Raw genomic sequence first — 15,666 nt, forward strand, 5'->3', positions numbered from 1 at the left:
AGAATGATAACTGTAAAAAAGACAATATTTCGGTTGATTATCAAAAAAAAATATCTTTGTAAGGAGAAATTTAATTTCAGTGTTCATTTATCAATATTCAATGAAAATTAACATATTGAAATTTTTTGATAGAAAAAAAAATGAATTCAAAAATAATAACCAATCTTTAAACTCAAATTCATTTTTGAAGCGAATTGCATCAATTGCAAATCTTCAGAAAACACAGTAATTGAAGACATAGAAGTTTCAACTGAATAAACACATTTTGACACTTCCAAACGGTTGATAGATTCGAACTATCTCGGTATTAAATTAATCACTTTAATAATCGAAAAAGACGAAGAGTCAATTTGGATTCTGTTATACTGAATTCTGAGCTCATCCTCAATTGGATTTTTTTCAAATTGCCAAGAAGCTGTATATTGAATATTGTGATGTGTTTTATAAATCTGTTCAAGCACTTCTTCAACATTGTGCATTCTCATATAATCATTAATTGGTACAACTGATTCCTTTGTTTTTTCTTAAATCCCTTCGAAAAGATACAAAAGAAACGCTCTTTCAGCCAATTGATTCACTTTACCGAGAACAAAAGGGGAAAAGACAACTTCACATTGATCGCTGATCAGTGATAGCGAAAATCCTTTCAGAAGAAGTTATACTTCTTTTATCAACAAATCTCTGAGCAACCTGGCTTCGACACCTTTCTGGCAAACGAATACAGCTCCATGGACTTTCATCCAAAAATTTCAATATTTTTTCTGTTGTTTTCAGATCTTCACACTTCATAATATATTCTATTCTTTGCAATTTTGATCGATCAGAATTTCTTTGTTCTTCTTTGAACATGACATTTTTTCATCGTAAATATCGAAAAACCTTGCTTTGCTGTTGATTTTGAAGAAAGACGTTTTGAGACTGAAGAAGGATGAACGGAAATGTTTTGTTTTTCTTTCAGTTTCTTTCTCATAGAGTTAACAGAAATTCTCGGATTTCTTTATCAGACCTTCGACTTGAACATTAAAAGCATCCTTCGTAATTTTTCTTCAGAAAAATTGATATCATGCATTTGGAAAATTCAAATTCAAGTGATATTTGTGTGATTATTTTTGAAATCATATTTTTTGGCACAAGATTTTTTGTTTCACAATAATTTCAAAAAATTTTGTCAATGAACACAGAAAAGTTATGACTCCATTCAAAAACATCTTTATCGTTCTTTTTCATCAACAAATAGCTTTTCAAACGATTGAAAAACAACTTCCTTTCAAAAGATGATTTGTTGGCAAATAATAATGAATTATCAAAGTAATTAACATCCCGAAAAAAGTTTTGATTTCAAAAATAATCACCCATTTTGAAATGTTGATGAGTTATGTTCATTAATTTTGTTCAATTGTTCGAGAAAAACAAATTATTCTTTCTCATTTTTTCTTTTTTTCCTTTTCTTCTTTCTTTCCTTTTCTTTTCTTTTTATCTTTCATTTCTAATTTTTTCACGTTCATCATAAACGATTTTGATGAAATGACACACATATTCCTTCATTTCTCCTTTGGAACAAAGTTTTCATTTTCTCCTTTTAAATCTTTTTAATTTGAAATATGTGTAATTCTATTATGATTCTTTTTATGACATTTTGGGGGAAAATACGGACTTTCAAGCTTTTTATGCACAAAGCATGAAAAAATTGTTTCCCTTATAACAATATTAAACTTTATCAGATTTCAAAATACATTTGATTTTAAAATCCGTAAACTGGCACAGTTGAAATCAAACCATTAAGGATTATTGCATTTCATGAATGTCAAAAAATGAACCCATTTTTGTTGTGTTTTTTGATATAAAATGGTCAATGAAAAATGCATAATTATTTAATGCAAATGCCTGAAGTGATATATGGGTAATTCTTTTTGAAAAGTCACAAATGTTTAATTTTCAAAAAAATCGATATTTTCATATTTTGCCCAAATTTCTGTTTCAGCTCACAAATCTCCTCAAAAATGTCTGAAATAGTATTATCCAGAAATTAATTCCATATTAGAGAAGTTTGGTGTATGCAAACAAAAATTTGAGCAAAAAAGGAAATATTCAGTTAATTTTAAAAATAAACATTTGCGACTTTTCAAAAAGAATTACCCATATTTTGCCCCATTTTTTTTGATATTCAATAGATATTTTTGTTCCGAAATTTTTGTGTGAAAGTATTAAATTCCAAAAAAAAAATCACAGATATATTTCATAATATTGAAGTTTTTTTTATTTTCAATTTTTGTTGCAACACGGATGATGAAATCTAACTACAGTCTTAACCGGATATAACCACATCGCTTGCAATCACATTCGTTTATAGTTACATTTTTCGATGCACCGACATTTTTGGACAATTTTCCATTCATTTTCCATCGCATACAATCACAGGGCTGAAAAAATATTATCACATTATTTCTTATTATGTGTGCCTTTTTCAATGAAAAATCGATATTATATTCAAAATTAAAAATTTTTGATTTTTCAAAAACACATTATAAACGGTCTGAATAACTTATTAAAACAAACAAACAAAAAAAAAAAAAAAAAAAAAAAAAAAAAAAAAAAAAAAAAAAAAAAAAAAAAAAATAAAAAAAAAAAAAACAAGTTTCTATTGAGAAAATTGTTTTTGTGAAGAATTTCCAAAAATAAAAAAATCGACACATAATTAATTATTTTTTAAATTAATTTTTATTTTCTTCTGTGAATAGCATCATCGTGTATAATCACAATTGGATATAGTCACAAAAAGTTGTGCAAAAACTGATGTGATTATATCCGGTTTCGACTGTATATTACCGATCAGAATGCAATGTCTTTGGATAAAAATTCGTTAAAGCTTCAGTTTGAAGATATGATTTTTGAAATCATAACTTTTTACCGCGTGTCATTTTTTTTCAAAATTTTTTGTCATTGGGAAGTGATTTTGTATTCAAACTGTCAAGTGATCACAACTGTTTTAAAAACAAAAGTCAAAAAATAAGCATCTGGATGTTTCTAACAAGCCTTTTCATTTTTCAATAATATTTAATTTAATTTAATTTAATTTAATTTAATTTAATTTTATTTTATTTTATTTTTTTTTTTTTATTCAAGACATAATTTCAAATCGAAATTATTGTTTGAAAAAATGTGCTCTCAAAAATAATCACCCAAATGGATGTGGAAGAAATCCCAGATTCTGATGACATTCTTTCTATATATGAAGAAGTTGAGATAAAGATCTTTTTGGAGCAGGAGATGGAGAAAAAACCGTTGTATTAAACACTTCGGAATAATTATTCAATTGCATTTTCTGCAGTTTTATTCAATTTAAATCAGAATAATTTCATGTACCAATATTTATTTTTATTTTTTTGGAATTTTTTTTTTCCAAATAGAATGATATCCTAACTCTGATATTTTTACAAATAAATTAAAAACAATGATAAAAACTTCAATCATAAAATATCGAAAATTCTGATGGACATGTGAAGTTCCTATTTGTCGATTTCATTTGAACTTCAATTTAAATTATTTTTCACAAATGAATATTTGGTCTCGTGAATTCTTCAAAAAACCAAAAAATTGTGTGAAATTGTGATTAATGGGTTTTCAAATATTCATTATGGTAATTGATCAATTATGATATTTTTAAATGAAAAATAAATAATTTCGAATTATATTTGTTTGATGGTATGCAAATTTGTTTCTGTGTATTATTCATAAAAGATGATGATCAAAATTGACTTAACCTTTTGGCAACTGATTTCTTGATGAGAAATCAATTTAATTTCATCTGAAACACATTGCAATTTTAAAGAAAAAAATTTACCCACTTTTTTGAAAACTATTTTTTATCATTAAAATTGATGGATTTATATTGCAATTTGCTTATGATTTATTTTTTTCTTTTTTTCTCTTTTTTGATTTAGATTTTTTTCTGCAAAGAAATTTCAGTCATTTTGTTTACTATGAATTTGAATGAATTTTGCGAATAACTCATTAAGGAACGTAGCATTCGAGATGTTTTCTTGATTTTTTTGTGATGAAATGTTTTTCAGCGAGTAGATGAACTCGTTATTAATAATATGATTTGAATTTGTTGATTTATTTTATGTACATAATTATATTGCATTCTTTTGTTAAAAGTTTGAATCTAAACAATGCGAAAATATAAAAATCAAGTGACAGTGACTATCGTAAACTTTGAAAAAAAATCAAGAATTTCTCTGAAATTTTCTTTTCTCAATATTCAAATGATGACAAATAATCAATTATCAATGTTAATGTGAGAATGTTAAAAATTTTGTGCAATCTGTTTTCGATTTTTTGAATTTTTTGATCTTTTTTGTAATTTTATTATGAATAAATGACAATTCCCGTATATGGTCGGAAAGAATTGCTTGATTGGTATCTTAAAAATTAATTTATCAATAATAAATTTGTGACATTCAAATAAACTTTTAAAAGGGCATCAAAGCAAGTTTCGAAAACTTTGACAAAAGAAAGTGAATTCCAGGTTTTCTTTCGATAATATGAACTTTTTTATTTTCTTAATTCGCTTTTGATATGCGGTAGGATGGAATCATTTTTTTAACCCTTTTTCAAAAAGCCTTTCCAGCATTGAAAGTTCGAATAACAACATTTCAAGTTTGATAATTTAAATATTAATTTGCTGATAAATCTATTGATAAATTTAATATTTTTAAAATTATTGTTTATTAGCAACAGCCACCACCTGCAAAGGAAATATCAAAGAATTGGATGGAAATTCATCGCATTTGCTCTGAAATGGGAATACCAGGAACAATCTTCGATTACAAAGCTGTTTCGCTTGGAAAACCAAATGCCGTTTGCTCGCCATTGGTCCTGCTGTTATTTTTGACGGTTTGATTGAGTTAATCGAAAAATAGCGAACAATATTGTGTTTTTTTTGTTCAATTTTTTTAAAGGCAATTCCAAAGCAAAAGGAATACTCAATTGATTTGAACTTTACTATTAACCCCGAAGTGACAAGCTTTCTTGAAAGTAAAAAGCTGATATCATCTCTTATTAAAGGCGGGTTTGATTGATTTTTTTTTTATTTTAAAAAAAATCTAAATTAATTGCTGAAACATATGTTAATGAAACAATTTATTTCCAGATCATTAGAAGCGTCATCAAAAAACACATTCCCGACTTCTTCTCATGCTTTTACAGACTCATCATTGCACGCTAAAGGAATGCAATCAGAGGATAATATTTTTTCAAATTCTTCTCGTTCTTCAAAATTTGATGCAAATCAATCTGATGAAAAAGAAGACAAGCAGAAAGATATAACTATGAATTGTGCAAATGAAGCAAATCACAAAAAAATTGGAAAGATTTCGAGAGGCATCAAAGAAAATGGAAAAGAAAACGAGGTTATTTGGGAAAATGAGACAAATGATTTGAGAGAAAGAAGCGAATTAGCAAAAAACAAAGAAGGATTGAACGCTGCTGCCGAATGTTCAGAATTGGAGAAAACGAAAAGAGCGCTGAAAGGTGTGTCTGAGCTGCTTTTCCAGAGCAACAGGATTGTTGGAGACAGAATTTGGAAGCAAACCAACTTGCCACCAGAGCAGCTGAGACAGCAAAGCGGAGAAGAAGCACCAAAAGAAATGAACAGCATTTTGAAAGAAATAACATTTCCGCTTTTGTTCCATCCATACACCGTTCAGAAGGAGCAGAGCCATTCTTCAGCACCATCACGTTTATCACTTCATCCTTCAGTCACTTCATCACCATCATTCTCTTTGTCTTTATCATCATCTTCTTCTTCTTCTTCTTCTTCTTCTTCTACATTCTCATCAAATGAATTAGAAAAACTCAAACTGGAAAATGCGAAATTGAAAGAAGAAAACGAGCTTCTGAGAGAGTGCTGGCTGGAAGAAAGAGAAGAAAGGCGAAGAAGAATGAAGGAAACGAAGAGCGAAGATGCAAAAGAAAGATTCATGTTTTCATTGGATAATGAGGTTGCATGTCAAATGGAAGAAGAGCAAAGAAAAGTGAAAGCAACAGACGATGTCAAAAAAGAAGAAGAAAAAGAAGAAAAATGCAAACAGAAAGAGAATGTTCTTGAAAGAAATGAAAAGATTTGGAAAATGAAAGAAAAGGAATTAAACGAAGAAATATCGAATTTGAATGCTGCTTTTGAGTTTTTGCTGAATCATTGGAATTTCAAAAGAGAAAGAGAAAGCGAAAGCGAAACAAAGCATCGTTTGGGAAAAGGAGTTGAGCAAACAGACGAAGAAATGAAAGAAAAGAGCGATTCTTTTGAAGAAGTAGAGAGCGGAAATGAAGAATGGAATTATGACTGGTTTCCAACCACGAAAGTGCGATGGCCTAATGAAGCAGAGAGAGAAGGAGAAGAACAAGCGAACGACGAAGAAATAGGAGATGGATGGGAAAAAGCAGCAGAAGCAACAAAAGAAGAAGGAGCGAGCACAATTGGAGACTTGCTGAGAACAACAGAAATGAAAGAAATGCAGAAAAGATTTGCGCGCTATTCAGCTGCAATGGAAAGACTCGAAGAACTGTCTTCGTATATTTGTCAAAGCAGCGCTTTTGAAGAAGACAAAACGCAAAAACAGGCAGAAGAAGAGAACAAAACATCAGAGCAATCTTCTTCTATTCCGCTGTCTTCGTTGTCTTCTCTGTCAGACTTTCTGCTCTTTCTGTTCTCTTATGTGGAGATTCTTGCCTGCCGCATCAGAAAATCGCAGCGAACAATCCAAAAAGCGCAGATGATGCATTTTGCATTGGTGGAAGAGAGAGGAGAGGAAAAGAAGAGGAGGATAAAAGAAGAGAGGGAAAGAGAGAAGAAGGAAAGAGAAAAAAACAGAGAAATCGAAGAGGAGTGGAGAAAAGTGAGCGTGATGAAGGGGAAAGTGGAGAGAGAAAGAGCAAAATTGGAAGAAGAGAAGGAAGATTCAGAAAGGGAGTTGAAGCTGCTGAAGGAAGATCTTAAAAAATGGAAGAAGATGGTGATTCAGTTGAAAATTGAAGACGAAATGAAGAAGTTAGAGGCAGTTTGCGAAGGAATTGAAGGAGAAGAAGAAGAGAAAGAGAAAGAGAAATGCAAAAGAGTAGGATGCAAAGACAACAAGAGCAGAGCGCTTACAAAAGGAACTCTTTCTTCTCTTCCATTGGAACTGAAGTTGCCTTTTGCTCATCTTTCTCTTTTGGAGAAGAAGGAAAAAGAGATGAAAAGGCTGTCTGATGTGCAGAATCAGATTATTGAAGTGTTACTTGATGAGATTGAAAAGATGGTTGAAGAGGCAAAAACAAACAATGATGATGATGCTGTTGATGATGAAGAGAGCAAAGGAAACAGCAGAAATGAGAGAAGCAGAGCAGAAGGAAAGCTCAGCAATGAAAAGAGAAAGATTGAGAGAATCGACGCAAAAGAAGAGCAAAAAGCTGACAGTCGAAATTTCTTGCAGACAATTAAAGATTTGAAGACAGAAATGTGGGAACTTGATGGAATTATTGAGAGTATTTCTGAAGAAGAAGAAGAGATAATAAAGAGGCAGAATGAAATGAAGAAAGGAAACATCGAAATTGGAGCAGAATGGCTGAAGTTGATGAACGATGCAAAAGAAGAAGAATTGGAAGAAGCAGAAACGGAGGCAGAAGCAGAAAGCAAAGAGAATGAAAAGAACGAAAAAACTGAAAGTGAAGGAGAAAATATGAAATCAGAAAGGAAAGGCAAAAAGTCATTAAACAATTCCATTTGCACAGAAAAATTCTTCGGCATTGTCCAATCAATCAGAAACAAAAAGGAGGAAATTTTGGCTCAACCAGCAGATTCATCAGAAACACCATCTTCATCTTCATCTTCATCAGCTGACATAAGTGAATCTCTTGGGATTGCCTTTTCTCTATCTTATTCTCTCTTCTGTTCCACTCATTCCCTTCTTTCAACACTTTCATCATCTTTTTCTGAACTTATGAACAAAAACGAGTTATTGGAACAAGAAATGAAGACATTCAAAGAAGACAGCCAGAAAGAGAAAGAAGAAAGAGAAGCAATTTTAACAACGCAAAGTGAAGAGCTGGCTGAAGTGAAGGCAGAAATGGAAGAAAGAGAGAAAGAGATCATAACAATGCTGAATGACTTGGCAGAGAAAGAAGCCAAAGAGGAATATTTCATGCTTGAGAAAGAGAGCGAGGGTGAGCTGCTTAAAAGAATGAATGAACAGGAAAAGAAAGACGAGAGAGAATTCGAAGAAGAAGCGGTGAAAAACTTTTGGATGAGGAGAGAAGGAGCTAGTTCGATGGAACTCAAAGAAGACGAGAAAAAGAAGGAGGAAGAAAAAGACGATGAGGAAGAAGAAAGCAAGAAGTTGATTACTGAAAGTTCTGGATATCAATCGAATGTGACAGCAAACATATCTTCGTATTCTCCTTCTTCTTTGTCGAAGTGTTTTGAAGTGGTATCTTCGTTGCTTGACACAATGCTCGACCAACTTGACACGAATCCGTATTTAATAAACCCACATTTGGAAGAAGAAAGCGAAGAAAAGGAAAAGAACGAAGAAGAAGAAGGAAAAGAGGAACAAACTGAAGGCGAAAACGAGAAACAGAAAAATTTGGCAACTAAAAAAGAAAAAGTGGGTAAGAAAACAATCTCGAAAAAAGGAAAAGCTAAGTTGGATTCAGACGTATCACTTCAAGAAAAACAAAACGGAAAAGAAGAAAAAACAGAAAAGAAAAAGCACATAAAGCATGATCAAAAGAAAGGAAAAAAATGAACAGAGGCAAGACGATTCTCAGGATTTTGTTTTTCTTTCGACATTTGTTTTTTTCTATTTCAACATCACTTTTGTATTTATTAAACATTAATCAACTAATTCTTTAAAAAATTAACTTTTCACTTCGCTAAACTTTCTTTTTTAATGTTTGATAAGATTCGAATAAGTCAATATTTTTATTATATGGATCGATCAGAGAAAAATTTCAATTTTGCAATGGAAGAACATGAACAGTCATTAAAATGGGCTGCTCTTACTCTTTTTCTCTCTCTCACGCCTACAGTTCTATTTCAAGTTGTCAAAGATGCAATTTACGTATTATTGGGAAGAAAATATTGGAGAAACTTTCCGATAAAGAGATATCCAGATGGATGCCTTCAGAAAACATCAAGATTTGCTTTAACATATTGTTCTGGTTCTGCCAATGCTATTATTCCACCGTTTCTACTCCATCATCAAAACGCTATCATTTCTTCTTCGTTTAAAATTTTTGTTGCCATTTGTCAATGCATTTCATTTTTTGTGAGAGCATTTCCGTTTGCAAACATTATTTCTTGTGATAATTTCAATTAGATGCTTTTAACAGATATTTCTCTCTTGGCGCATTTTTTGTTTTTATTATCCCAACCCTCCTTCTTCTTTCAAAGAACTCTTCAAAAATAAAGAAGAACTTGCTTATTGCGTATTACTTTGTAGTGCTTGTAGCTTCATCTGTTTTAGTGGCTGTAGCAGGATTTCGGTGCAAAGAGGGCTATGATATCGGAGTATTTACTGCGCATTTTCTGAACACTTTCTTTATATTCGCTGGAAGTCTTGTTGGTTCAATTTGGGGGTTAATAAATATTTATAAAAACACTGGGAAAATTATTGAATGTCCGATGTATTGCTGGACAGGGATTTTGATTTACGCTGCCTCATATTTCTCTGGCGTTATATCAACATGGATGAAAGACGTTTGCATTTTTTTTTTTCGTTTTTGATTTATAAATGTTTTTTCTTTTGTTATTTTATTTCTCAGATTTTGAAAGATCCAAGACCATCGTCATTCTATCCTCCAGATACAATTCAATGTGCATTGTCATATGGAAACCCCAGTGAACACACCATGACTGCGTTTTCATGGTTCTTTATTATTGTTATGGAAAAAAGGCACAAAGTTATCATGGAAGTTATGCGTTATCGAGATCTTGTCAACGAAATTCATCAAAAATCACAAAAAGATGCCGCTGCAGTTGGAGTTGAGGTTACAGCTGTCCCTCCACCTCCTATTTTACCCCCTCGCCCTCAGACAAAGTTTTGGTCAGCAGCCCTCGTTGCCTGTTCAGTGGTAATGCTTATTCTTGTACCAGTCTCCAGATATGCTCTTGGATACCACACTTTCATCCAGCTTTTCTTTGGAGTTCTTGGAGGAACTGCGATTGTGTGGATATTTTCAATGATTGATTGGATTGTTGAAAGTGCAGATGAACTTTGGCAGAGAAGAAAATTAAAGTTGAAGGAAAATAAAGCAAAAAAATCACTGAAAGATGCAGGAATCATTGAAGATAAACAAAAAGTTAACAAAAAGGATGTTATGAGAAGAAAGTCAAGCTCAAAAGTTAAAGGCAATAAAGAAAAGGAGCAATAATATGTTTTTCGTTGCTCTTTTCTTTTTCACTGTTTTTTGTCTTGAGAATTTTTGAATCATTTCAAGTTTTATTTGACTTAACCAAACACGAAAAAAGCTAATTATGCATTCTTCTTATTGTGAATGCAAATTAATTATAAAAAACATAATAAAAAATACGAACAAAGATGATATGACACGCAGGAATGAGGATTACCGATAAATAAATTGGGGAATAGATCAAAGTTTGAGATGCCAAATCTACTTTTGCAATCGGGTGACATTGATCCTTATGGAGTTGCAATAAATCATTTACCTTTCTATGTTCTCTCTGAAGATTTGGCGTATCTATTTTCACATTTTGGTTCGATAGTTTATGCAAATGTTCAAGTGTGTAATTTTAAAATATTCCATTTACAGAACATTTACCTTTATTACCTTGATTTAATTTCAATTTAGCTATCACTTACTACAGGAGATTCACTGAAATATGGATTTATTCGGTTCAAACATTCTTGTTCAACAAATATGGCAGTTTCTCTTTTAAACAAAGCAAAAATTGGCAGGAAAACAATTACTGTTCGCCAATTTCGTGTTGGAGCTGAAGCATCTATGCCTCCTTCTGAAGTCTCAATGAAAATGATCCCCAATAATCTTATTCCTTTGTACACTCTGCACGACCTTCCTCCGGATCAAAGCCTCATTGAAAAATTGCTTCCATCAATTCTGAATAAAATAGTGAATAATGCTCTTGGTAGAAAAGCAGGAAAAAAGATTTTGCAATTTAATCCTTGGCCAGTTCAGCAAAGTCCACCTGGCTATCCACCTTCAAATTCGGTTCAAGCTGTTGCATCGACTCATCAACGTCCGATAAGAGTTAGCAAATGTCGTTCCAAACAATTTGTAAGTGATTCATATCGGAAAGTGCTCAATCCTGAATCCAAGAACCAAGCAATCGATCCAAGGGCAATGGTAAAGCAAAATAAAATTTTCCGGACTGATTCATACAATGAAAAATTCTTATTTTGTCCTCAAAAAAATAAAGCGTGTAATATGTATGATTCAAAAGAAACAATAGTGTCGCCCGAAAGTGCCGTGCCTTATCAATACTCTTCCGATCCATCAGAGGTTACTATTTTGGAGACGAATTGTGCTCAACCACAGATTTCATTGCTGTCTGCATTTCCGCCATTGTTTCAACAAATTTCACAAGAAAGTGATGAAGTCAAAAAACCTGTATGTGAAGGATTTTTATATGATCAATCTTCATCTGATACTTCCGATGAAGATTTGAAAAAGGAGAGAAAGAATAAAAACAAGCCAAATGCTGAAAGTTGTATTGCAATTAAAGAAAAAGAGATAATTGAATCTGACAAAGGAAGTATAAACTCAGGAGATGAAGAGTCAGAAGGGAAATCGCAAAGCAAAAAAAGAATGAATGAGATGAAAAGTTCTGTTGGATTGGATCAATCAGCAGAAAGAGAGACAAAAGAGCATCGCCATTTAGAATCAGTGGCTGCAAAGATCGAATTGAATAAGATCAGAAAAAAGGAAAATTTAACTTCGTTTTATTATTCGACGTTGCCACAGGCGCAGATGGCTTCAGTTTCATTGGATGACACTTATTCCACACATGTCACGCAAAATACAACTTCTTTGAAAAAAAGTGAGAAATTTTCAGAAGATTTATATGATGAAGAAATGTTAGAAGAAGCAGAAGTGGAAGAGAGAGTGAAAGAAGAGATGTCAATTGAAAGAGAAGGAGAAGAAATTGAAGAAGAGAAAAGAAGAGAAAGAGAGTTTGATGAAGATACGATTGGAGAAGAAGAGAAGAAGAAGAAACAAAATAAGAAGAAGAGAAAGAAGAGTGAATGCAAGAGGAAAGAGAGGAAGAATCAGAAAGAAAAAATGAATAAAGGAAAGCAAACGAGAAAACATAAAAGAAATAAAAGAAAAGAGGAAGAGGAAGAAGATGATGAAGAAAACATTTCAATAAGTCTTTCAGATGATTATATTGGCAGTGATTCTGAAGAAGGAAAGGAAGGGGAAGGAGAAGGAGAAGGAGGAGAAGAAATGATGGATGAAGTGAAAGAAGAATATGAAGACCTTTCTGAAGATTCAATGAAAACAAGAAAAGACAATGTTGATTTTGAGAGGAATGTGAAAGTGAAGAGAATTCAAAAGAAGAAAAGGAAGAAGAAGAAGAGAGCGAAAAGGAAGAGTGAGAATGAAAAGTTGATTGAAGCGAAAGATAAACAGGAAATGGAGATGCTAAATGAAAACAGAGCATTTTGTGAAGAAAACAGTAGTTTTCCAATGACACCTTATTATTCTTCATCATCTGCAGCTATGTTTGCTCCTCCATTCAAATATTCTTCTTCTTCTTCTTCTTCTTCTTTACCTCCATCTTCCTCTTATTGTGCACCCAATCTCAGTCTCTTTGGCCCCATTCCATTTGAACCAGAAATACAGAAATTCGATTCATTCACAACTGTTTCTACTCCATCATCAGATAGCAAGCAGATTTCTGTTAATAATCCTTTTCATCCTTTCCCTTCTCTTCCTCCTCTTCCTTCTCTGCCATTGTTTTCTTCGTATGTTCCTGTGAATAGCTTTCCTCCTCTTTCTCCTCCTCCTCCTCTTATTCCTCTCTCTTTCTCTCTTCCTCTTCCTCTTCCTCTTCCTCTTCCTCTTCCTCTTCCTCTTTCTGCCTATCAACAAGAACTTATTACTGCTTTTCATCATTCTCTGCCTTCTTCTTCTTCTTCTTCTTCAACTATTTCTACTTGTTCGTTTTCTCCTTCTCCATTGCCATCTCCTTCCTCTCCCTTTTTGTCTTTCTCCACTCCTCTCTCTTCTCTTCTTTCTCCTCTTTCATTCTCTTCTTCATCTTCTTCCTTCCCTTCTTCCTCTTCCTCTTCTTCATCTTCCTCTTCTTCCTCTTCTTTCCCTTCCTCCTCCTCCTCTTCTTCTTATCCCTCCTCCAACCCCATCTCCTCTCTCTCTGTCTCTCCTGTCTATCCCAATTCCACTCCCCTCTCTTTCCACTCATTCCACTCATTCCACACAGAAGATGCATTCAGCACTCCAATTGAACATCTCATTAACAGCCAGCTCATTCTGCCTGCTGTTGATTCTTCTCATTCTATGGAGGGGTTGGAGGAGGAAATGGATGAGGATGGTTGTTGTTATTGTTCTTCTTCTTCTTCTTCTTCATATTCTTCACCATCAGAAATATCAACAGTAACAACAAAACCAGAAATTGAGACAGAAATAGAGATATCTTCAATATTGATGATGCCTCCATCGTGTTCATCATCATCATCTTCTTCTTCTTCTTCTTCTTCTTCAGATGATGTTGAGTGTTTGTCTGAAAGTGACTCTGATGCTTCCTCAAGCATATCTCCTGTCTCTCCTGTGTTTCATTCACTCAGAAAGATCTCTCCATTCACTTCTCCTCATCCTTCTTTCGATTTTCTCTCTGCTCTTTCTCCTTCTTCTTTTTCTCCTCCTTATTCTTCATCATCATCATCATCATCATCTTCTTCTTCTTCTTCTTCTTCTATTCATGCTCATTATTCAAATTCTTCTGTTATTTTATCATCTTCCTTAACTAATCCATTATCATCTTCCCTTTCCTCTTCCTCTTCCTCTTCCTCTTCCTCTTCCCCTCTTTCCTCTTCTCCTGCTTCTCCTCTCTTTCCTTCTTCTTCCTCTTCTTCTTCCTCTTCTTCCTCTTCCACTTTCTTTCCTTCTGTCTCTACAACCCTCTCTCCCAATTCTCGCCCTCTCTCTCCTTCTTCTCTGAGCATCTCCAGCTTCTCTGATGTCGCCCCGAACATCGTCGAAAGCTGTGCTTCTTCTCCTGCCTCTCTTCATTCCTTGCCAAATTGCGTGGTTAGTCCTTCATTGGCTTTGCCCTCTTCTTCTTCTAATTCTTCTTCAAATTCTTCTTCTTATTCTTTGTTTTCCTCCACCACCACCACCTCCTCCTCCTCCTCCTCTTCTTCTTCTATAAAAAGTTGCATGCCTCTTGCCAATTCCTTCATAAATGTTTGTTCATTACCACTAAAACCATCAACATCAAAAACTTCATCATCATCATCTTCTTCTTCTTCTTCTTCTTCTTCTTCTTCCTCCTCCTCCTCCTCCTCCTCTTCTTCTTCTTCTTCTTCTTCTTCTTCAAACAGAAAAGAGTCCTTTTCCAGCAAAATTCAACCAGAAAGCACCCGTCTGCTCCGATCGAAGATGCGAGCACTCACATTAGCCTCTTTCCCTTCTGCCATTGACGATTCCTCTTCTCCTTGTCTGCTTCCTCCCTCAACGATGAATGATTGCTCTTCTTCCTTTTATGAGGATGGATTGTTCGTTCCAGCTGAGATGGAGATGAATCAGTCATTTATGCTGCCCTTGCCTCTTCCTCTTCCTTTGCCTCTTCCTTTGCCTCTTCCTTTGCCTCTTCCTTTGTCTCAGCCTCAAATTGAGTCTTTTGTTGGTTCTTCGGTTCTGATGGAATCAATGCAATAGGAATTAGAATGTGGAATGAAAAAAGAGAAGAGAAGAGAAGAGAAGAGAAGAGAAGAATAGAAAAAAGTATTAGAAAAGCAAAATAAATTACTTGACTCTTCGTCTGTGTGTGTCTCTCTCTCTCTCTCTCTGTGTGTGTGTGAATTTTGTATTGTGGACTTCTTGTTTCTTCAGCTTCTGCTTCTGCTTTGCTTATTTTTTTATTGGCATTGACTTCATTTTTTTTTAGCACCTCTTTCTGTGTTCATTGGGCAGCCCAGCACGAAAAGTGCAGATGAATGGACGATTCTGTTTGAATGTGCTCTTTTGCCTTCTGTTGAGTTGTTGTTAGCGTTTTCTAAGCAGCAAAAAATGGTTGGAATGCAGTTGGAGTGATGCTGGTGAGGTCTTTGCTTTGCGTGAATAAGATGTTTTTATCCCTTCAAAAGAAAAGAAAAGATAATTTTTGTCACTTTTTTTAATCAATCTTCATCTGCAGCATCATGTTCTGAGTGTTCTGAGTGTTCTGAGTTAACTTCGTTCTATTTTTTGATAAGTTATTCGCACTTCTTTGTCTCTATTTGTGTTGTGAGCGAATGACAATGTGGAAAGTGCATAGCATTGCCAATAGAAATGTTTGTATTTGGGGTCATTTAATGCAATGGAGTTTTGTTGAATACATTTATTTGTGAGAGATGGTGATGATGATGATGATTGCACCGCTAAAACAGATAGTTTTTCTGAGTTAAGCGTTGTGAGTCGTTAGTTTTT

General features: G+C 33.6%; 3 protein-coding genes across 3 annotated transcripts; all 3 read left to right on the forward strand.

Annotated features, from left to right (window-relative positions):
- Positions 1 to 4,773: 4,773 nt before the first annotated feature.
- On the forward strand, positions 4,774 to 8,954 carry MONOS_4484 (uncharacterized protein; the record flags this gene model as incomplete). The annotated part of the gene is made up of 3 exons (XM_067874560.1): positions 4,774 to 4,896; positions 4,962 to 5,071; positions 5,153 to 8,954. The coding sequence occupies 3 exons, from the start codon at positions 4,774 to 4,776 to the stop codon at positions 8,781 to 8,783; spliced, it is 3,864 nt and encodes a 1,287-aa protein (XP_067719080.1). The 3' UTR covers positions 8,784 to 8,954.
- A 22-nt stretch (positions 8,955 to 8,976) lies between these two features.
- On the forward strand, positions 8,977 to 10,516 carry MONOS_4483 (putative PAP2 superfamily). The gene is made up of 3 exons (XM_067874559.1): positions 8,977 to 9,319; positions 9,370 to 9,736; positions 9,802 to 10,516. Exons 1-3 carry the CDS (start codon positions 9,000 to 9,002, stop codon positions 10,408 to 10,410), a joined length of 1,296 nt encoding a protein of 431 aa, XP_067719081.1. The 5' UTR covers positions 8,977 to 8,999; the 3' UTR covers positions 10,411 to 10,516.
- A 110-nt stretch (positions 10,517 to 10,626) lies between these two features.
- Positions 10,627 to 14,916, forward strand: MONOS_4482 (uncharacterized protein; the record flags this gene model as incomplete). The annotated part of the gene is made up of 2 exons (XM_067874558.1): positions 10,627 to 10,779; positions 10,849 to 14,916. The coding sequence occupies exons 1-2, from the start codon at positions 10,642 to 10,644 to the stop codon at positions 14,914 to 14,916; spliced, it is 4,206 nt and encodes a 1,401-aa protein (XP_067719082.1). The 5' UTR covers positions 10,627 to 10,641.
- Between the last annotated feature and the right edge of the window lie 750 nt (positions 14,917 to 15,666).

This window comes from Monocercomonoides exilis (assembly GCF_001643675.1).
Source record: "Monocercomonoides exilis strain PA203 chromosome Unknown scaffold66-335014, whole genome shotgun sequence".
Lineage (NCBI taxonomy): Eukaryota > Preaxostyla > Oxymonadida > Polymastigidae > Monocercomonoides > Monocercomonoides exilis.

Coding starts and splice junctions, on each gene's coding strand:
- MONOS_4483 (XM_067874559.1), top strand. CDS start 9,000: ATGGAAGAACATGAACAGTCATTAAAATGGGCTGCTCTTACTCTTTTT. Junction 9,320..9,369: donor TTTTTTGTGAGAGCATTTCC/GTTTGCAAACAT, acceptor TGCTTTTAACAG/ATATTTCTCTCTTGGCGCAT. Junction 9,737..9,801: donor TATCAACATGGATGAAAGAC/GTTTGCATTTTT, acceptor TTTATTTCTCAG/ATTTTGAAAGATCCAAGACC.